This window comes from Blennius ocellaris (assembly GCF_963422515.1).
Source record: "Blennius ocellaris genome assembly, chromosome: 9".
NCBI lineage: Eukaryota > Metazoa > Chordata > Actinopteri > Blenniiformes > Blenniidae > Blennius > Blennius ocellaris.
In genome coordinates, this window is record NC_137658.1 from 3,700,334 (window position 1) to 3,722,035 (window position 21,702).

A 21,702-nucleotide genomic window follows, 5' to 3' on the forward strand; every position below is an offset into this window, starting at 1 on the left:
CCGCGGTTTAAACCCTCCCAGGTCCACCGTGTCGGACCGACAGACCCCCCGCGGGCCACCGCGAGCGCTCTCAGCCGGTATCAGCCCGGATCTGAACACGCACGCGCCTCCCCAGTGCTCCGGCCACGCGCCTGCGCAGTGCCCGTCGCCGACCAACGGGAGAGAGAGAGAGACAGAGATAGAGAGAGACTGGGCTCGAGCCGCCGCACCGAGCAGCTCCCACCGGAACGAAACCCGGATCCGACGCCGACCCGCCGCCACGATCCGACCCGCCGGGAGCCCCGGCGACACTCACGCGGGTGGGGGGGGAGGAAGCAGGCCGCGCGGGGGCGGAAGCAGGCCGGGGATTTTATTTATTTTTTTATATATACATATTTTTTGCCCGACGATCGTGCCTCTGCGGACGGCGAGACAAAGCGGGATGTAGCGGCCGCCAGCGCCGCTTCCACTCGGCGTGAAGCCCTGAGTCACGGTGCCGGAGCCTCCGCTGCGGCCGCAGACCCGCAGTCACACTGCGTGGCTCCACCGGAGGAGCGATCCAGGACCGACATCCAGACGTTTGGCCCGGTGATGACGACGACCACGATGATGATGATGATGATGATGATGATGATGATGATGATGAAGGTGGTGGTGAGGCTCCATGTTCTGAAAACATTGTCCTGATGTCCTCGCAGGATTTATCCTCCACCTGACAGGCTGAACTCAGGGTATAGCTTGTCCTCTGCTGAGCCGGCAGTGGAAGGTGGAAAACCTACAAGACCTCTGATAAAACATCTGGAGGACACGGCGATAAAGGAAAACATCTGGAAGACACAGACTTTTGAAACGTCACATATGTAGAACATCTGGAGGACACAAAGCCAAATAAAACCCCCCAAAAAAATAACTGGGGGGGATACAGTGACGACAACATCTGGAGGACACGGAAACGTTTGAAACATCAGATATATAAAACATCTGGATGGTACAAAGACATTCAAAACATCTGGATTGTACAAAGTCGAACAGAAGAGCTTACGGGATACAGTGACAAAGACATCTGGAGGACACAAAGACATTTAAAACATCTGGATGGTACAAAGATATTCAAAACATCTGGATAATACAAAAGACATACGCAACACCTGGTCGGATACAGTGTACACATCTGGGGGACACGGAAAGTAACATCCGTCCGTCTTTCTGTGAAAGTTGAGAGTTTTTGAGGTAGGAGGCACTTTGGGGCTACAAATCAGCTTTTCCAAGTAACTTAAAATGTAAAACATCATTGATTTTAAAAGTCAATAAAAAAATTAGAAACATCAACACATGTTTGGGCGGAAGACGTATGAGGACACTGGGGGGGGGGGGGGTCTCTTCCATGTCTTTAGAGTTCCCAGAGGAAAAGTCACACGACTGAGGGAGAACATGCAAAACTACTGACCTTTGCTCCACGGTGTCCCTTTAAGAGGACATTCCAGAAAAGACAAGAGTCCCAGGAAGCTCACGATACACAGTTCTGGGTACTCTGGGGACACGGTGGTCCAGTGGTCAGCACCGTCACCTGTTGGACTAAACACCTGGTGTGAGTGGGACGTGAATGTCCAGGCCATCAGGACCAAACAAGCACAGAGACATTTTGTACTAAAACGGGACGTAAAAATCTGTTGATTGCCACTAAAACTGTGCCGTTTGTTCAAAGTGAAGTTGTTTTGAGGCTTTCGGGCCTGTTGATGAAAACAAACATTGACATTAAGGTGTTTTTAAACTGTTAAACACTGGAATGGGGACATTTGAGGTAATTGGACAGAGAAATCAGGACAACGATGGACGAGACTGAACCACAACCTTTTATGAGTATTTTCAGACGGATGTTTGGAGGAGAACCTGTTGTGACCTGTGAGGAGTGGAGATTAACATTCGGGCGGCTTTATTGATCGCCTGAGGGAAATAGTTTCTCTCCAATGAACTCAGACCTTTTCATAATAAACCCAACCACACATGGGGGGGGGGGGGGGGGGGGGGGCATAGAGAGTTATGACATAGATAAAACATGGCCGACCTTGGGGCCACATGAAGTCTCTGCAAGTCAAAGGCCCATTGGGAAATTTTTTTTTTTAAATAGATTGCTTTCATAAAAGGAAGGTCAATTTAACCATATTAGAACTCGGTATCGACGTTAATGAATCTGTAAAACAAAGTATTTCAGTGTGAAAATAATCATTATTATTGCCTACTGTATAATTACTTATTTTCAGGTGTTCAGTCACACGATCATAATAATAATAATAATAATAATAATACTAATAATACATTTTATTTGTACAGGGATTTTCATCATCGCATTATAAAATCTGTAGAAATGGAGGAACATAATAAAAATAGAAGGTCAACGTTTCCTTGGAGGATAAACTCCTGCTATTTTGTGGAGGCTGTTTTTTTTTTGTTTAATCTGAATGTTTTTTTTCTCCTCTCCCGACAGTTTTTGATGTAAGAACATGGCGTCGCTGGGATGGACGCGTCTCCACGTCCTGTCAGTCCTGGTCCTGGTCTCGGTCCTGGTCCTGGTGCCGGTCTTCCCCGTGTCGGCGGGCCGCTCGGACAGGAACATGGTGTCGGAGGAGTTTGTGAGCGCCACGGTGAACGCCACCGTGCTGGACGGCCGGGGGAACATCGTCCACGTCATGAGCAGCGACGACGGGACGTACGGGCAAAACTCGCCGAAGGTCGACACGAGGGGCGTTGTGATCGCGCCTGCGCCGCATCACGGAGGTGTGTGATGTCAGAACACACACACACACACACACACACACACACACACACACACACACACACACACACACACACGCCTGAGACAACACTCACTCCAGAGTACTACACCGGTGATGGAGTTGAATAGATGTAGTTGGTTGGATGTGGGAGATGTGATCAGAATGGATCCAGCTGATGCATTTTATTTTGTAAATTCCACCCCCTAGTTTAAAAAAAATATTTTTCGCGTTCCGTTCTACCATTCCTTGTGGATTTCCATAGTTGCTGTTGCACTTTTGCTTAAACCTGGTTAAAGCTTGAATTTGTTTACTTTTATTTTTGCGATTGTTTATATGTTGTTGTTTTTTTGTTTTGTTTTTTTTAGCTCAGAGGACAATCACAGCAATAAAGTTGCAGTATATCTGATGGATGCAGTCATTTTTAAGCACATTGAGAATTTTTTTTTTTTTATCAAACGGAAACTAGAATTTTTCTTTTTTTAAAAATCATATATATTTTTTTTTTTTTTCTAGGTCAAATCACCAAATATCTAAGCTGAGTGGATGAAGCTGATGTATTGTGCCTGACGTAGTCTGGGGTGGTGTCATGTAGCTAATATTATAATTTACTGTCATATTGGTGGATGCAGCTGATGTGGTTTGGGTGATGCAGCTGATGTAGTCGCTATATTGTAAGTGGATGTAGCGGATGGAGATCGGATTGATGCAGCTGATATAGTCGATTTATTGTGGGTGATGCAGCTGATGTAGTCACGGCGTTGTCGTTGATGTAATGTGGTTGGATGCGGCTGATGTAGTTGGTTTGATATAGTTGAGAATATGTGTATGTGATGTAGTTTGGGTGGATGAGGATGATGTAGCCGACGTAAAGTGGGCGGATGCAGCTGATCTAGATTGAATTGGTGAGGACGTGCTGAATGTAGTTTGGGTGGATGCTGCTGCTGATGTAGTTTGAGTGTGTGGTTGGGTGGATGCAGCCGACGTGGTTTGAACGGCTGCAGCTCCTGCGGTGGAGTGGACGTAGCGCTGCATGCGGCGGCCGCAGCAGACACTGCGGAGGCTTCTGGGGCGGATGAAGGGTGGAGGAAGGTTGCAGTGTCTCTGCTCTCAGGTGTCGAGTTACAGTCAGTGGAAGGACACTGCAGCTGCTGATGGAGCCTCAGTCTCCGCCTGCAGCGTCACAGTCCATCTCTCTCTCTCTCTCTCGCTCTCTCTCTCTCTCTCTCTCTCTCTCTCTCTCTCATGATCACAATGACAACAACAACAGGAAACACAGAGTTCCTCCTGGTGAATGAAACAGGAAAACCAAGAGCTGATCTGTCTTGTTGGGTTTTTTTTCTCTCTCATGTTATTTAAACTTTATCGATTGTCACATTCTTGATAACGACGCTGTTTTAGACTCAGTCCCTCCAAATCTACGATCTCACAGGAGCTTATTCCAAAAAGATGTGATCAAATTTGCCGTGGTTTTTTTTTGGTGTTTCTTGCAGGAAAATTTTATTCGGTTAAAAAAAAAAAAAAAAAACTATTCCACATGAGATGTGATGGCGGTAACCATGGTAACGCCTGTTTCCTCCTCAGTGGTGGACCGGCAGGGCTGTGACCCCAGCACTCGTTTCCTGGTCCCGCCCCGCGGCGTCCACTGGGTGGCGCTGCTTCAGCGAGGAAACTGCACCTTCAAGGAGAAGATCCTGAAGGCGGCGGCGTTCAACGCCACGGCCGTCCTGATCTACAACAACTCCACCGACAAGACGGTGAAGATGGGCCACGAAGGTCAGAGTCCACAAACACTGAACCCACCAGAACAACGACAACAACACATCAACTATTTAACCAGGATGGGTTCACGTAGCCAGGCAGGTTAACTAACCCGACTTTACCAACGACAACGACTTGACAAACTAGAGAACTAGGAAGAGACACGAGGCTTTAAAACCTGCTGGGAATCGAACCAGCGACTTCATCAAGGAGGCCGAGAAAAGCACAAAGCTGTTCATCAGTTGCTATGACGACTTATCATCGTTTTTTTGTTTATCTTTATTAAGTTCAGACCAAAATGAGACCAGAGGTTTGTTCCGGCAGATCAGTGAATCAGATCTCTGAATCAGGGTTATGTCGTTATACATGTTCCTGTGTGGGAAGCTCGTGATGCGGGGAGGCGATGGACAAGGTTGTGTGGGTGTGTGTGTGTGGGGGGGGTCATTCGCTGAGTCTAAATATAGAAAAGTGTGTTATTAATTGATGAGGTCACTGTGACCTCACACTGTGTGTGTGTTTGCGTGTTAGAGTGTGCGTGCACACACACACACACACACATGCACACACACACACACAAACACACACACACACACATGCATGCACGCACACACACAAATTGATCCGGAAGAAAATTAAATAAGCCTGATCAGTCTATAGCACTGCAGTGACGGTAGACCACAGTATACTGTAGTACTGCTACACTACAGTATACTGACTTTTAATACTCGGTAATATGACATTTTATCTTATTTGATTTAATTTGGTTTCATTTGATTCGACTTGATTTCACTCCATTGTTGATATCATGTATGTTTCTACTCTTTTAATTCCTTTCCTTATCGTCTTACTGTCTGATTTTACAGGAAAGCACTTCAATCACCTCGAGTGTTGTAAAGGGTTTTATAATTAAATGTTAACTGATTGAACATGCGGCGGTATTGCGACGTCACAATATCCTCTTGCACTGTTACAGCAAACCGTTTAACGTTGGCCTCATTTCTATTTAATAAATTTGGTAAACAGATATTAATTTACTTCTTAACTGATCGCTCCAATTTTCATGCATAATTTAATAGTCAACTGTAATTTGGCCCTCTGGTAGACAAAAGGGCGTTTTTATGGTTCTTATTGACAAATAGACACTGTCGCTCTCCCACATGTAGCTGGGCCTGCCCTCTTGTCGCGACACTTTCAGCTCTTTCACATAGTTTTATCACGTAAAAGGCGGCTTGCTCCACTTTGTAACAATGACAGGAATCCTCAAGTCTTTTATTAAAAGATTTTTAATTAAGGTGGAGCACGCTGGAGACCTTGTTCTCACTAAAAGCTTAATGGTACGACGCGTTACTCACCAGAGTGAACATGACGACGGCTTCACCCCCATTAGCACCGTCACAAGACATGCGTGCGTCACAGCCATATATATATATATATATATATATATATGTATATAAATATATCTATAATTTAGTTGCTGGCAGTTGTTCAGGATGGGCTAAAAAAGGAGTCGCAGATCAAATTCACTGGTGACTTGTTTCCCCCTCTGCCGGTCATAGTTTCAGTTTGACAGTGTCGTAAACTGGATCTGAGTCTTGAACTCCGATGCTTCAGGAACAGACGTGGAGAACGGAGCAGCAGCGCTTTAGGCAACGACGCCGTCAAGTTTAAACATGATAAATAGTCGACTCTGCCCAGACAAACTCTCTGACTTTGGGAAGTGTGTGTGTGTGTGTGGGTGTGTGTGTGTGTGTGAGTGTCTTGTGAGCACATGCAGGCCCTTGTTGCGCCACCCAGTGGCAGTTATATGCTCTGGGAACAGTACTTGCACAGAGGATTCCCCTGTCCTTATCCTGAGGAGACGCTCGTATTCCTGAAGAGTGATTCAGATAAGGTTGTTTATGGACTTTGTTTAGACCAGGGGTGTCAAACATGTGGCCCGGGGGCCAGAACCGGCCCGCAAAGAGGATCTAATCCAGCCCGCCATGTGATTTTTTGATTTATTTATTTTTAAGTATAAATATTAAAACTGACAAAGGCTGATCTAAAAACACTAGATTGGCAAAAATGACATTGGTCAGAATTGGACCCCCGACATTAATGCGTCTGTGGAGGTCACACAACGCAACGCCTTTCACAATAAAGGTGTCCAATTTATGTGAAGTGATACTTTAGACACGTAAACTCAAAAAAATGTTTCCAGATGATGACAAATTGTTTTAATCCTGAATGAAAATATGATATCCAGATGCAGATATTGTTTTTTTGTTTTTTTGCAAGTATAATATCTGATTAACTTTAATATGTAACTTTCAGAATAGACTTCTTGCAGTTACAAAAAGATCACTGTGGGGCAGAGTCGCAGATTGCCGTATTTTAACATTTTACACTTCGGCCAGTTAGCAGAAAAAGGATCCTAGAAGCGATAGCCAGAGTGTTTTGGAGGTAGAATTTTCACTTCCCTAGGACTTTAAGCTACGACGTTGGTCTTGAGCTTCGCTTTTCTGAGTCTTAACCGTCTCAACTCGTCTTTTGTTCTCAGGATCTGCTGTCGTTTGTTTTATTTTAATGCGGCCTTGCCCCTTTTTCTCACATTTGACATTAAGATGAATCCATCCTGATATTTTACATGGACTGACTCTCTCTAATCTGTCATCCTCGGTCCAGGTACGGGCAACACGGTGGCGGTGATGATCACGGAGACGTACGGCAAAGAGATCCTGGCTCATCTGGACCGCAACCTGACGGTCCTGGTTTCGGTGGTGGTGGGCCAAAGCGGCTCCGCCAAAGACAACCGGGGCTCGTTGGTCTTCGTCTCCATCTCCTTCATCGTCCTCATGATCATCTCGTCGGCGTGGCTCATCTTCTACTTCATCCAGAAGATCCGCTACACCAGCGCCCGCGACCGCAGCCAGGTACCCCTCTTGACGCTAAACGGCTAAACTGACGTGCTGGAATTCAGGCCATTATTTCTGATGTGAACAAATAAGCCAACATGAAGATGAGCGTGTAATGCGATATAATCAAACGTACACTAACAGCCACATAAAGGAGATTAATTAGTTTATTTGCTCGTTTGAAGGTCGAAAATCCAACTAAAAATCTAACATGATGTAATCTAGATTTAAAAAAAAAAAAAAAAAAAAGTCCACAACAGACGAATGTGATCAATTTCAACTTAACGTTTTCGGCCGTCCACAGAATTGTAAACGTGTGACTCTTTTTTTTCTAATCCTATCTGATAGCGTCGTCTTGGCGACGCGGCGAAGAAAGCCATTGGCAAGTTGACGACGAGGACGGTGAAGAAAGGAGACAAGGTAAATGCCACCATATTTCTGTTGCAGGTTTTTATCAACAAACCTCATCGGCTTTAAAATGCCATTTTAATGTGTGTGTGTGTGTGTGTGTGTGTGTGTGTGTGTGTTCTGTAGGAAACCGATCCAGACTTTAACCACTGTGCTGTGTGTATTGAAGCGTACCAACTCAATGATGTGGTTCGAATCCTGCCCTGCAAGTAAGTCTGAGCCTGTCGGATCCGTCATAACAACCCAGTATCGGGCCGATATCGGACCAGCATCAGTCCCACATTCCGATTGGTTATAAGTCAAGTACCAATTCAAGATTACATCAGTATATTTTAAATTTCAGGACAGTGTTAGTCTGTTATCAATTCAGTATCGGTTCAGTTTTGGTTTATTATCAGACCCGTTCTTTAAATCCGGTATCGGCCCTGTATCGGTTCCTAATGAGGCGTGTCCAAACACCGACGTGTCCCGGCCTGTGCGTTTCAGACACGTCTTCCATAAAGTGTGTGTGGACCCGTGGCTGAACGAGCACTGCACCTGCCCCATGTGCAAACTCAACATCCTCAAGGCTCTGGGCATCATGGTGAGTCGGGCGGCAGGCTAGAAGTTCGCCGGTCGGCACATCCCGGGAGGACGTCTGGTAACCGACGTCTCTCCCGTCTGTCCCTCTGCCCTCAGACCAGTCTTCCCTGCGTGGACAGCGTGGTGCTGGACGTGGAGCGTCTGGGCGTCAGTCAGACGTCCGGCAGCCAGAGGGCGTTGCTGAGCGACACCAGTCAACCGTCCATCAGCCTGGAGCCGCTCAGCCCCCCCCACCCCGAGGCCACGCCCAGGACCCCCGCCGACATCACCATCGCCGTGACCAGTAAGAAGTGCCTCGTTTCGCTTTCATCTTTTATCAAGAAAGTGACTTTATGTATTTTTCCCCGCACCCTAATTCTGGTACATTTAGGATGACGACAGAATACATGATTGAAAATACAGGTGCTGCTTTTATAGGACTTTTATTAAATGAATAAATCATGAAAATACACACTATTACTTTCTCAAACAGCCATTGTACAAACAATAGCTTGTCACTTACTACTCATATGTTCAGTTCATGTAGTTAGTCACTTTTAAGGTACTTTTTTTTTTTTTTTTGCAAATATCAAATTATATAACAAGGCAGTAGTACTCAAAAGAATATTAGGTCCGAGATGTACTATTAAAGGGAAATTGCGTCTAGCTAATAAATTTACCAACATATTAATGTTATTTATGTTGTTTAATTAATTCTGTAATTTGGACTATTTAAATTAACTTTTAACTTAAATAACCTAATTGTCTCTTTATATATGGGACGTGGCAACAAAATCGCACTCTTTACAAAGATATAGTGAGATTTAATAAATGCTTATCAATTGTATTTTAAGAAATAAAGGTTTTTTTCAAAAGATGTTGTCGTTTCCTCAGGCGGCGGTCACTTCTTCAACCGGAACTCCATGTCCCCGCGCAGCGTCGTCTGTGAGATCGAGCTGCCGGACATCCAGGCCTCGCTCGACCTCTACGAGGAGAACAAGTCCTGAGGCTCGTCGCCGCGGTAACGAGCCCCCGGACCCCAGTGTCCGGTCCAACTGCCGAGGGACAGACGACCGTTTACCGGATGCAGAAAAGCGACTGACACGACAATTTTCGGCGTCACTTATTCCAAGCCGGACTTTTTCCCAGACTGAACCTGATCCCGGTCCGGATCCCAGATTCTACGTTATTCTGACTTCTTTTTTTTGTTTTTCCTGAAGACAGAAAATGGAATAAGCTGCGCCGCAAACTCCAGAACCTCTTCCAGCGCAGGAACCAGGAACCAGAATCCGGGAAAAAGCATTATTAGTTTCCAAGAGCATTTCCAAAGCAGCAGGTTTGAAAGTCCTCCAAAGAAAGAAAAGGAGTTGTGTGGGCTTTTTTTGTTTTTTTTTAATGGTTTACTGACGGGATTTCATTTGTGTTCAAGCAGTACTTCACACGATCAGTCACAATCACGCACAAACTGACACGCAAGGTACGAACACGACATTGGAACGACGGGGGGTTTTTGCCCGAGGATAGAATAGAAACGACAAAAAGGATGACGATTCGCCGCAAAAACAACTGTTTAATAAGTATTTGGTGAATTCTGTCAAATTCATTGCATTCCAACAATTTTTTTTTTTTTTTTAGTTTCTGGGGTTTTGTGAAGTTTCCAGAAAATATTGTGTTCTCTCAAAAATGTCCAATGGTCTGCAGAAGAACTCTTCTGGAGGGTTTAGTTACCTGGTCCTGTTTTGTTTTTTGGTTTTTTTCCTCTTTTTTTTTTATTTCCCAAAGATCATTGTGTTTTCAGTGCAAAATATTAAGAAAGTTCCTGGGAAAACTTCCTGAGTGCCTAAAAGGTTCCTGAAATGTTTTTTTTTTGTTGTTGTTTTTTTTAAAGACACAAATGTTTGTTTGATGTGAAAAGTTTCTGATCTGTTTGGAAGGATGGAAACGTTTCTGATTTGCTCACAGTTCCTTTAAAAAAAAAAAAAAAAAACAGTTCCAAGTATTCAACGTGTTTTATGATCCTGGAAAACTGAGGAAGTCCGTCGTTCAGTCTGGTGCCAGAATCCCCGCTGACTCATATCTCGAGACCCGGATCCGAACTTCTTATCTGTAAATACTGATGGAACTGGTTCTTCCTTTTTAAAACATCATACTGGAACTATAAACCCGAGGAGCTCCTGAACCTGGATCCTCTGGAGGGACCACGTTGACCCTCGACGGTGTTAACCCCCCCCCCCCGTAGCAAAAACATCTCTCCGTGTGAATTTAAAGGAACAGTTGGGCGTCGTGGTGAACCTCCTCCTGTCTGTCTGCGGAGTTCCTCAGGGAGCCGCTCTGAGTCTGCTGACCTCACCGACCTGTAAAGGAACATTTTCTTTTTTTTTTTTCAGTTTCAGCTTCGTCACGGTCGTGGAAAGAGATTAGTTTAATCTATCTGAGCACAAGCGCCACAAGATGAGGTGTGCAGGACATCAAACTACCATGAGGAGTTCTCTCTCGCCGCAGTGTGACGCCATCGACCACGTCAACATGTCCGTCTCTTTCTCTCCAAAAATGGGTTGTTTAGTTTTTTTTGCAGCAGAGACTCAGAAGGTTTCCTGAAGTAGTGGACTGCTCCTTTAAAGTTTATTAAACCGCTTCTGAATTACTCCGCCTGTAATAATAATCAGTATATAAACACAATTATACAACTTATAACCTGAATTATTGAACATTACTCTTTCTGAAGTGACCTGAGGACACTCGTCTGTCTGTCCTTGTCTCTGTGTCTCGTAGTGATGATGATGATGATGATGAAGGTGAATGTGTGATGCTTTCAGTTCACTGTGTCTTTACTGCCTCAACATTAAGTGTCAATAAAGTGTCTTTATTGAATTTAACAGACCGAAATCGCCCTTTTATCTTTAGTAATCCGTTAGTCAGTGTTGCTCATTGAAGCTTCTTTCAGATTATCTCTTGATGCTGGATTATGCGCGGTTTTGTAACCAATCATACTTTATCAGTACCCTTGGGGAAATTCCTCTTTCAGAGACACACAGTGGTGACCTGTCCACTGGGCTTCTGCCGATATCCTCAAGACGTCTGGTTTGAAGAGTCTAGTTTGAAGCAGAGTGAAGATGTACGAGCCATTTATGCTTATTGTGAGGCGATTATTTAATACTTTATTTAAATCTTTTTGCTGCCATTTTGGACACAGGCTCCATGTGTAGAGGGGGAGGAAGGAGGTCACAGGAAGAGGAAGGCACAGGTAGGGGGGAGGGCACACAGTTCCCACCAGACCAGGTACAGACAAGTAGGACAAATATAGAAAAACCCTGATATTTTCACTCATTCATCATTTACTTTCATCAAATAAACTAAACTACAAGTGGACTGGACTAAAAATTTAGTTTTTGGATCTACGTTGGTTAATTCCTGCGCCACATGTGCAATAATTGTTATTAACATTCGCAAATTGTCGTTCCGGATGATGAATCTGCACATCCTCAGCAGGCTGCAGAAGCCGTATCCGTCCAGCAGGGGGCAACAATGCCACTCCGTCATTACTGAGCATGCGCAGAATCACGTGCCCTGACGCGGCGTACCAGGAAGTGAAGTGGAGTCATCAGACTGGGAGAAAACAACAACAACAGCGGCTCATCGATGTCTTCGTGAAGTCGACGGAGCCCGAGCATCTTTTCCCGGCGGGAGGGTGAGCCCCAGCCCGCACCGCTGCACTCCCCGGCCCGCTGACACACCGTCGTTCGTCCGGGCGGAGGGAGCGAGGGAGTCAGGGTCGGCAGAGATGTGGATCCAGCCGGAGGAGGTGCTGCTGGCCGGAGCTCTGTGGGTCTCCGAGCGGGCCAACCCGTTCTTCGTCCTTCAGAGGCGGAGGGGCCACGGCCGTGGAGGGGGGCTCTCCGGTGAGTCCGGTGCGGGTCGGTGGTTCGGTGTGACGCAGTGGTTTGTCTCGTTGACTCTTTTAATATTTAGTGTGTAACGCAGGAGGCGTCCCCCATTGAAACACACACACACACACACACACACACACACACACACACACACACACACACACACACACACACACACACACACACACACACACACACACACACACCTACTGTCCAGTCACTCTAAACTCACATTACTGTCACAGAGCTGACGTTGGCAGAGTAACTGTCTCTCATTCAGAACAGATTGCAGGTTCGATTCCCCATCACCTCTGTCCACAAGTCCTTGAGCAAATCACTGAACCCACTAACCGCTCCCAATGTATTGATTGATCACCTTGCATGACTGCCTCCTCCATGGGTGTGTGGATGTGATTAACAGTGTAAAGCTCAAGTATCTTAAGTGGTTTAATCCAGAATTTCATGTAAACATATTAAGTGGAGCAGTGGTTTTCCCTCTCGCATCAAGCTGTCACCAGCAGGACCTTTCCTTTGAGTGTTAATGGGCATGCAAATTTCCCTCCCACTGTCTAAAAACATGCACCAAAAAGACCCAGAGGTAATAATGTGAGTGTGTGGTTGTTTGTCCTGTGATGGACTGGTGACCTGTCCAGTGTGTTTCCTGTCCTCACTCATAGTTAGCAGGAATTGGCTCCGGCAACTTTGCACACGATGAAGAGGAATAGAAGACGGGTGGATTTTATGGCTGACGTCTAAGTGATTGGACTGGTGACACTTTAGAAGCTTTTGCTTTCAAAATAAAGGAGCCCAACACATCTCTTCTCTTGTTAACACCAGTGACTCACAGCAAAGTGACCAAGGTTGGATTTCAAGGTGCTTCTTTTTCAGTTTTTTATGTTCTCCGAGGAAAGGCTGCAGGTTTTCTCTGCATGCTTCCGCCCACTATTTAACGCGGTATTTGTTAGGTTGACTGGTGTGTGCGTCACAGTGAAGTCATTTATATTTTGTTTCCATCCATCGATATTCTGTATACCACCCACACATGCAGGAAGAACATGAACAATCCAGCAGAAAGGCCTGGGCTCCAAACCACTATGAGGCCCTGCCCATTTGGTTTTTATGAAGACATTTTTTTTTTAAATAGCTGTCCAATCTCCATCAATCCATAAATAGTGTATTTGTTTATCATGTTGATGATGAATTATGAAGAACTTTCCGAGGTGTTAATGTTATAAGATGACAGTTAAGGTACAATAGATGAAGGGATGAACGATGACGTTTGTTTCATGACTTCACTGACAACTACTGTGATTGACAAGCAAGTGTAGATTTGACTAGTTCACCGAAACTACCAACACGTTGCTCTGCTGTGTTGGACTCAAATCTAGATGCTGTAAAGAAGTCAAACCAGAGACCAGTTCAGCCGGGTGAGGAGGTGTAAATATGTAGAGGTGAAAGCAAAATGTACACAGAGTTCAGTAGAAGGTGGAGAAACGTCTTCCGGACTCAACTGGTCAATCTGTCAGTGACTCACAGATCAGCGAAGACGACATGAGTCATCTCTTTCTTCTGCTTTTGCCGCAGAAGTGAAATATTTCTTTCAAACAGATAAAAGCAAGACCCTCCCCCCTGCATGGCCTGTCTCTGATGTCTCACCTGCCTCTGTCTCCATCCAGGCCTCCTGGTCGGGACTCTGGATGTGGTTCTGGACTCCAGCGCCCGGGTGGCTCCGTACAGGATCCTGCTGCAGACCGCCGACTCTCAGATCTACTGGAACATCGCCTCTGGTGAGTCAGACTCTCAGTGTGGACCGCGTGACCTGAGATTTTCTTCACTGAGATATCACGCCAGTGTGGAAGGAGCCGCTTGGTAATTTCTGCAGAGTTTCTCTAAACGGTGGTTCTGCTTTTCTTGGTCGTGGGGCCTCTGCTGTAGCAGGTTCTCCCCGGTGGGGATGTGTGTTGTTGATAAATAGTCATGGATTCACTTCAGCTCCATCCACTCTGTGAATGTGGACCAAAAAGCTTCTAAAAAAAAATGGATTTCTCATCTTCAATGAGACTTCCCCAGGCGAATCCGTTTGCCGTTTAACCGTCCGCTGTCTCTGGCAGGCTCGTCCCGGAAGGAGATCACAGAACACTGGGATTGGCTGGAGTCCAACCTGCTGCAGACCATCTCCATCTTCGACAACGACGAGGACGTCACCACCTTCGTCAGAGGAAAGATCTCTGTGCGTCGGCCGACTTTCGACACACTCGGGACGGTTTCCCCTGGCCGCCGTGCGTGTTGACGAGTGTGATGCTGTCTCGTGCAGGGCATCATCGCCGAGGAGAACCGGCTGAAGCAGGGCGAGGAGCAGGAGGAGGACAGCGGGAAGTTCCGCGAGGCGGAGCTGAAAATGAGGAAGCTGTTTGGGATGCCCAGCGAGGAGAAGCTGGTGAATTATTACTCCTGCAGCTACTGGAAGGGCCGGGTGCCGCGGCAGGGCTGGCTCTACCTGTCCGTCAACCACCTGTGCTTCTACTCCTTTCTGCTTGGCAAGGAGGGTACGAACGGCCAATCACAGACCAGAGTTCAATGATGTCATCACACAATCTGTTCTTCTGCTTTATGTTGGGATTGACAACAAATCGTCACGCGTTCATGAGTTTTTTCGGAGTATTTTTGGATTTATTCTCTTAGTTTACCGTCTTTATTGACCTGCTTTGTTTTACCCCCCCTCTGCTGCCGGTGCCGCTCTGACCTCAGTCACCTTGGTGGTGCCGTGGACCGAGGTCACCCAGCTGGAGAAGAACGCCACGCTGCTGTTCCCCGAGAGCGTCCGCGTCAGCACCCGTCACACGGAGCATTTCTTCTCCGTGTTTCTCAACATCAACGACACCTTCAAGCTGATGGAGCAGCTCGCCAACATCGCCATGCGCCAGCTGCTCGACAACGAGGCGTTCTTAGCCGACCGCTCGTTGCCAAAACCCTGCAAGACGCTGAAGAACGTTTCCGCGCTGAAACGGTGAGAACCTGTCTCGGTCCCCCCCCCACCCCTCCGTCAGTCCTCTGAGACCTTGGATGCCCTGACCTCTGACCTTTCTTCACCTGCAGGGATTTTGACGCCCGTGCCAAGAACGAGCGGTACCGCGCCATGTTCCGGCTGACGCAGGACGAGCGGCTGGACGGACACACCGACTGCACGCTGTGGACTCCGTTTGCCAAGATGCACGTGGTGGGACAGCTTTTCATCTCCAACAACTACATCTGCTTCAACAGCAGAGAGGAGGACCTGTGTCAACTCATCATCCCCCTGAGAGAGGTAGCCCCAGGAGTGTGAAGGAGACCTGGTTATGACCCTCAGTTTGAGCTTCACTCCCCCTGAGACTCCCAATTTCCCATGATCCTGTGTTCCACCAGGTGTCCATTGTGGAGAAGGCGGACAGCAGCAGCGTCTTGCCTTGTCCCGTCTCCATCAGCACCAAGAACAAGATGAACTTCCTGTTCGCCAACCTCAAAGACAGAGATTTACTGGTCCAGCGCATCTCGGACTTCCTGCAGCGGACACCCGACAGCTGGACGAGCGACACCAGTCCGCTGGCTTTGATCGGCCATCTGGTCCGTGGCTCGGAGCTCAGGTTCCTTTCACCGATTCCTCCTCGGCTCCACTCAAGTTGTCTTTGTTTGTGTTTTCAGGCGTCCTCCTCTGCGGGTGCAGAGTCTGTCCAAAAGGGGCGCCACTACCACCCAGGTCTGCCCACAGCCAGCCAGGGGCTCCTGCAGCTTTACCAGCAGGACACCGCCGAGGACCTGGGGCCCAAAGCCGTGAGTTCAAATCCAAGCATTAACGGAGTACTGCTAGACTCAGACTGCCACAGCATTTTTTTTTCCTCCTCCAGATGAAGGAGAAGATGAAAGAGGAGTCGTGGAACATCCACTTCTCAGAATTCGGTCGAGGAGTGTGCATGTACCGAACCTCCAGGACCAGAGACCTGGTCCTCAATGGAATCCCAGAGCGTCTGAGAGGGGAACTCTGGCTGCTGTTCTCAGGTCAGCACTCATCCGCCCATTCAATTTGTTCATGTGACATGGTGTGGCTGTTGTTTGATATGTCCCTCATCGACCAATCAGGCGCCCAGAACGAGATGGCGTCTCACCCTGGTTACTATGGCGACCTGGTGGAGCAGGCCATGGGATTGTGTTCATTGGCGACAGAGGAGATCGAGCGGGACCTTCACCGCTCGATGCCCGAACACCGGGCTTTCCAGAACGAAATGGGCATCGCCGCCCTGCGCCGCGTCCTCACTGCCTATGCACACCGGAACCCGGGAATCGGATACTGCCAGGTCCAATGAACACCACGTTTTATACTCGCCGTCCAGTTCAACACTGCCACTGGAGTGTAGCTGAAACATTCAGAACCAAGTAACCGTTCCAAAGTGACACTCTGACTGTTCTCCGCCAGGCCATGAACATCGTCACCTCCGTCCTGCTGCTCTACTGCACCGAGGAGGAGGCCTTCTGGCTCCTGGTGGCGCTGTGTGAACGCATGCTGCCTGACTACTACAACACCCGGGTCGTAGGTCAGTAACAAGACCAGGGTCAGTCGGAACATCGGGGTCTTTCATGAAATGAGGATACTGTACAACAGGGGTGCCCACACTTTTTCAGCATGCGAGCTACTTATAAAACGACCAAGTCAAAGTGATCCACCCACTACAAAAATGCAAAACATATATTTATTTTCAAATATATTGAGGATTCTTTATATGTACAATGTATAATGATTTACCTTGCAAAACCGTACGAGCCAATATTGTGCAACACGACATAATTAACTATGAAAATTTTTTGTAATTACCTGAGTTTACTCTGACGACCCTTCTTTGGTATTGTGACGGTCGACTGGCAGACAAGACAAACGCACTTCGAAAATGACATTGTGAAAAAAAAGTCCACCTCCCATTCCTCATGAAAGTGGCACGTTTTCGTCTTCTCACTTGGTCCAGCACCCCCCCCACTCATTTTTGACGACCAAAGCTTTCTCTAGTTTAAAAGAAAAAGCGAGGGCTTCAAATTTGCGGTAACTCGCTGACTAGCCGTCATCTGACGCTGCGTTCAATCGTACTCGTAATTCGGAATGGTAAATTAGTTTAATTACACCAGCGTCTATTTTTTTCTAATGTCATGCGATCTACTATTACTACCTTTGCGATCGACCGGTAGATCGCGATCGACGTATTGAGCACCCCTGATGTACAAGAATGGTGTCCTTAAAAAGACCAGATTCAGTCACAAGACCAGCATACACACCAACCATCCAGTCACAAACTACCGATCTCGGCACTGTTCTCACGGGGCTCTCTGTTTTTGCAGGAGCTCTCGTGGATCAGGGGGTGTTCGAGGACCTGACTCGGGCCTTCCTCCCCTTGCTCTATGAGCACATGCAGGACCTGGGAGTCATCTCCACTATCAGCCTGTCCTGGTTCCTCACACTGTTTCTCTCCGTCATGCCCTTCGACAGCGCCGTCTTATTGGTCGACTGTTTCTTTTACGAGGGCATCAAGGTCATCTTCCAGGTACCGCCTGACTTACCGACTGGCTGTCGTGTCACTAACCTTTGAACGAGTCAACATTGAGTCATTCGTCGTTAAAACGGGGCCTCTGACCTCACTACCGCTCCCCACAGGTGGCGCTGGCTGTCCTCCATGACAACATGGACGCCTTGCTGTCGTGCAATGATGAGGGGGAGGCCATGACAATCCTGGGCAGGTCGGAGTCACGGACTGCTTTAAACCTGGTTACAATTATCTTAATGTTCCCGAATCGACAAAAAGAAGGTTATGACTAAGGGAGTTTTCTGCAGGTACTTGGACAATGTAGTGAATAAACAGACGGTAGCTCCGCCCATCCCTCACCTCCACGCCCTGCTGACGAGCGGAGATGACCCCCCACCCGAAATCGATGTGTTTGATCTAATTAAGTCATCCTACGAGGTAAGATACAGGAAAAATACCATAGTTGGTGGTTTCATGTTGAAGGCGTTCCTGCGGCGTTCTGAGTTTCTTCCTATCTGAGCAGAGGTTCGGCAGCTTGCGCTCCGACGTCATTGAGCAGATGAGGTTCAAGCAGAGGTTAAAGGTCATCCAGTCCCTGGAGGACACGGCGAAGAGGAGTGTGGTGGGTACAAGCTGTGAATTCATGATAACATGCCGATGGGAATAGTCGTTTAACAGGAGGGTGTGTGTGTGTCATGTGCACAGGTGAGGGCGATGATGACCGAGTCTGCGTTCAGCATCGAGGAGCTGGAGGAGCTGTACTGTCTCTTTAAGGTCATCGCCAACAACGACTCAGCACCTCCGTCAGGCTTCAGAGCTCCGGGTTAACTTCCGGTTCTGTTTTTTGTGTCCAGTCGCAGCACATGACCAGCTGTTACTGGGGCTCCAGCAGCTCGGCGGCGGAGCGCCACGATCCCAGCCTGCCGTACCTCGAGCAGTACCGCATCGACCCGGTCCAGTTCTCGCAGCTCTACGCGGCGCTCGCTCCCTGGACCTGCGGCGGCCACACCGCCACGCTGTCGGCACGCCTCTTTAGGCTACTGGATCAAAATCAGGACGGGCTGGTTAACTTCAAGGAGTTCATCACCGGGCTGAGTGAGTCTCCATCCCTGCTTCGGGGGAAATCCTCGCTCCTGCTGCGTTTTCACTGGGCGCCTGTCCGTGTGTGCAGGTGGGATGTTTCACGGAGACATGACCGAGAAACTCAAGCTGCTGTACAAGCTCCACCTCCCGCCAGGTAAATCGTACACGCCTGCTCACATGACCTCCAAACTCGGGCGTCTTTTTGTAATAGAGCTGATCTAAAGCCTCAACCCACTCGATAAGACTCCTTCCCCTCAGCCTGAGACCTTGAACAAATATCTTCATCTCAAACCTCAATTTCAAATAGAAAATGTATAAAAGCTGCGACTTTCTTTATTTCCCGTCTCAGCTTTGAGTCCGGAGGAGGCGGAATCTGCTCTGGAGGCGGCGCAGTTCTTCACTGAAGACGACCCAAAAGGTGACGACGCACACCGGCCGCCAGCATGTCGCCGCTGTGATCTCACCGTCCGATCTGCATGGAGCGCACTTTCATTAACACGCCTGAAAGTTTCACCCTCCGCCCTCTACTTCTTTGTCTTCCTCCTCTTCTGTGTTTTCCTCCCCAAGACTCCGCTTTTCCGTCTGATCGAGACGCTTTGCGGCAGCAGGAAGTGACCCCAGGTTTGTGTTCCTGTTTCTCTGGCCCCGCCCACCCCTGTGATGTCATAGCAGCTCGTTATGAATCGTTACTCCGGTCGTGATTAATGAGCTACTTTTAAACCCGTTAAAATAATTGAATTAAGGTCGAGGAGAAGAACTAACAGGTGATGGAGAAATAGCTTTCTTCATCTATTTGAACAATTTAGCTGTGACATCACTGATATGGGGGCGTGGCCAGACTTTATTAGAGAATGAAAATGTAGCGCTGATTATCTTCCTTTTCACTCAAACACAAATCAGTTGAGTTGTTTTGAAGTAAAGACGGTGACGATAATCTCATTTAGGTGCGGCCGAGGAAGGGAAGGACGGAGGGGCGGAGGGCGAGGAGAAGAAAGGTAACTGTCCAGCTTTCTCTTCTTCCTCCTTTCATCACGTCTGACGTACGATATCAAGGTGTTGACGCTGGCGTCCTCCTGCGTGCTTCTCCAGAGGTGAAGGACTACAGGTACTACCTGAGGATGTGGGCCAAAGAGAACGAGCCGAAGAAGGAGACGATCAAAGACCTGCCCAGGATGAACCAGGTCGGTGCTCTGCGTCCCGCCAAGCCCGGAAAACACGGAAACCGGAACTATCTCTCTGGGAAGGGAGGATTCATTGCCACATATTACCTTACATCCTTTCAAATATCGAGCTTAATAAGTAATCTTTATTTGTTTGTTTGCACAGGAGCAGTTCATCGAGTTGTGTAAGACCCTGTACAACTTGTTCAGTGAGGAGCCTCTGGAGCAGGAGCTCTATCACTCCATCGCCACCGTGGCCAGCCTGCTGCTGCGCATCGGCGAGGTCGGCAAAAAGTTCACCAACGGCGGCAAGAAGACCGATGCCGCCGCCGCCCAGGCCCCTCCCCCTGATCCGCCCGCCTCCGTCGGCCCCCCGAGGGAAGACGAGGCCGCGGAGGGGGGCTCCGCCGAGGCTCAGGTGTGCCGGGCCCTGGCCGACGCCCAGCTGGAGCCGGGAGCGCCGCAGACGTCCGACGAGGAAATCAAAGACGACACGTCGGTGTCGTCGTACTCCATGGTGAGCTCGGGCTCGCTCCACTGCGAGGACATCGCCGACGAGGCGGTGCTGGTCGGCGGCAGCGAGCAGCGGCGGGGCAGCGTGCTGGACGTCGACTGGTCCATCACCTTCGAGCAGGTCTTGGCCTCGCTGCTGACCGAGCCGCCGCTCGTCGACTTCTTCGAGAGGAAGAAGGACATCCGGGCCAAGATGGCCGCCTGCAAGGCTCAGCGGGCGGTGGAGCGTCAAACGAGCTCCGCCTCCGACCACGAACTGGCCCAGCATTCCACCTGATCGCACGAGCACCGCCGCACCACGCCACCGAGCACCGCGCGTTTAATCCTCACTGATCCGGTGACGTGAAGTTGCGTTCATATTGGGAGTCTGCGACGGAATCGGTCAGTGACTCTGATTGGCTGGTTTGGTTCTGCAGAGGCACTGACGCGACGTCACCGATGAACTCGCTTTTGTTGTCAGTATAAAGTCCGTCGGAGGGTTTCGCCCTCCGCCGTCACCTCTGTGGGACCAAACAGACTTTCAGTCTGCTACAAACACACATCCACATAAACGCGTCACAGGTTTCAACGTTCCAATTTGTTTAATTTGATCATTAACAAATAAAAGAATAGATTTCACGCCTTTTTAACAATTAATTTTAGGAGGAGAAAAACACTATATATGGTCAGTTTATGTCAGAACATTAAATTGTAATAAAAGCATTAAATCAGCATTAAATCACGTCGACAGAAAATCTGTTTTCACTGATTTGATGTGAAGCTTCGGAAATATAAAAATGACTGAAATCAACATACACAGTATTAAATGTTCCTGCGATTTCCATTGTTTTACAAGCCTTATTTGGTTTTCCTGATGCCTGTTTTTGAAGCCATCATCTCTGTTTATATGTCGTAACACTGACGTCCCAGTGTTTGTTTTAAAGCCCCTGACATTCAACAGTTACTGTCGTTCTAATAAATACTTCTTCTGTGGAGTCTCGCGGTTTTATTGTAGAGATTCTTGTTAACGTTGTGGTCTCGGAATTGGAAGTTCATCAAACGGGAACATTTTTTACCCGATGCATTCTGGGAAGCCTGGTGAAAATAGTCGTTTCATTTAGTTATTTTTAACAACATAAATCATTAAGAAGACATTTTTATTATTT

General features: G+C 47.8%; 2 protein-coding genes across 3 annotated transcripts; both read left to right on the forward strand.

Annotated features, from left to right (window-relative positions):
• The first annotated feature begins 222 nt into the window (after positions 1 to 222).
• On the forward strand, positions 223 to 11,230 carry rnf130 (ring finger protein 130). The gene is made up of 9 exons (XM_080502276.1): positions 223 to 1,209; positions 2,465 to 2,754; positions 4,335 to 4,526; positions 7,176 to 7,423; positions 7,754 to 7,825; positions 7,940 to 8,022; positions 8,300 to 8,396; positions 8,492 to 8,678; positions 9,269 to 11,230. Exons 2-9 carry the CDS (start codon positions 2,481 to 2,483, stop codon positions 9,379 to 9,381), a joined length of 1,266 nt encoding a protein of 421 aa, XP_080358402.1. The 5' UTR covers positions 223 to 1,209; positions 2,465 to 2,480; the 3' UTR covers positions 9,382 to 11,230.
• A 733-nt stretch (positions 11,231 to 11,963) lies between these two features.
• tbc1d9b (TBC1 domain family member 9b) lies at positions 11,964 to 21,531 on the forward strand. 2 transcript variants are annotated; one of them, XM_080502267.1, is made up of 23 exons: positions 11,964 to 12,273; positions 13,938 to 14,048; positions 14,373 to 14,491; positions 14,576 to 14,807; positions 15,010 to 15,268; positions 15,358 to 15,565; positions 15,664 to 15,861; positions 15,940 to 16,068; positions 16,143 to 16,293; positions 16,375 to 16,589; positions 16,709 to 16,826; positions 17,620 to 17,822; positions 17,933 to 18,015; positions 18,110 to 18,239; positions 18,325 to 18,423; positions 18,507 to 18,575; positions 18,656 to 18,896; positions 18,973 to 19,038; positions 19,234 to 19,302; positions 19,452 to 19,505; positions 19,829 to 19,879; positions 19,974 to 20,065; positions 20,211 to 21,531. In XM_080502267.1, the coding sequence occupies exons 1-23, from the start codon at positions 12,156 to 12,158 to the stop codon at positions 20,832 to 20,834; spliced, it is 3,639 nt and encodes a 1,212-aa protein (XP_080358393.1). In that variant the 5' UTR covers positions 11,964 to 12,155; the 3' UTR covers positions 20,835 to 21,531. The 2 variants fall into 2 exon arrangements, with proteins under 2 accessions (XP_080358393.1, XP_080358392.1); XM_080502266.1 differs by having other exon boundaries at positions 15,664 to 16,068.
• Positions 21,532 to 21,702: the final 171 nt, after the last annotated feature.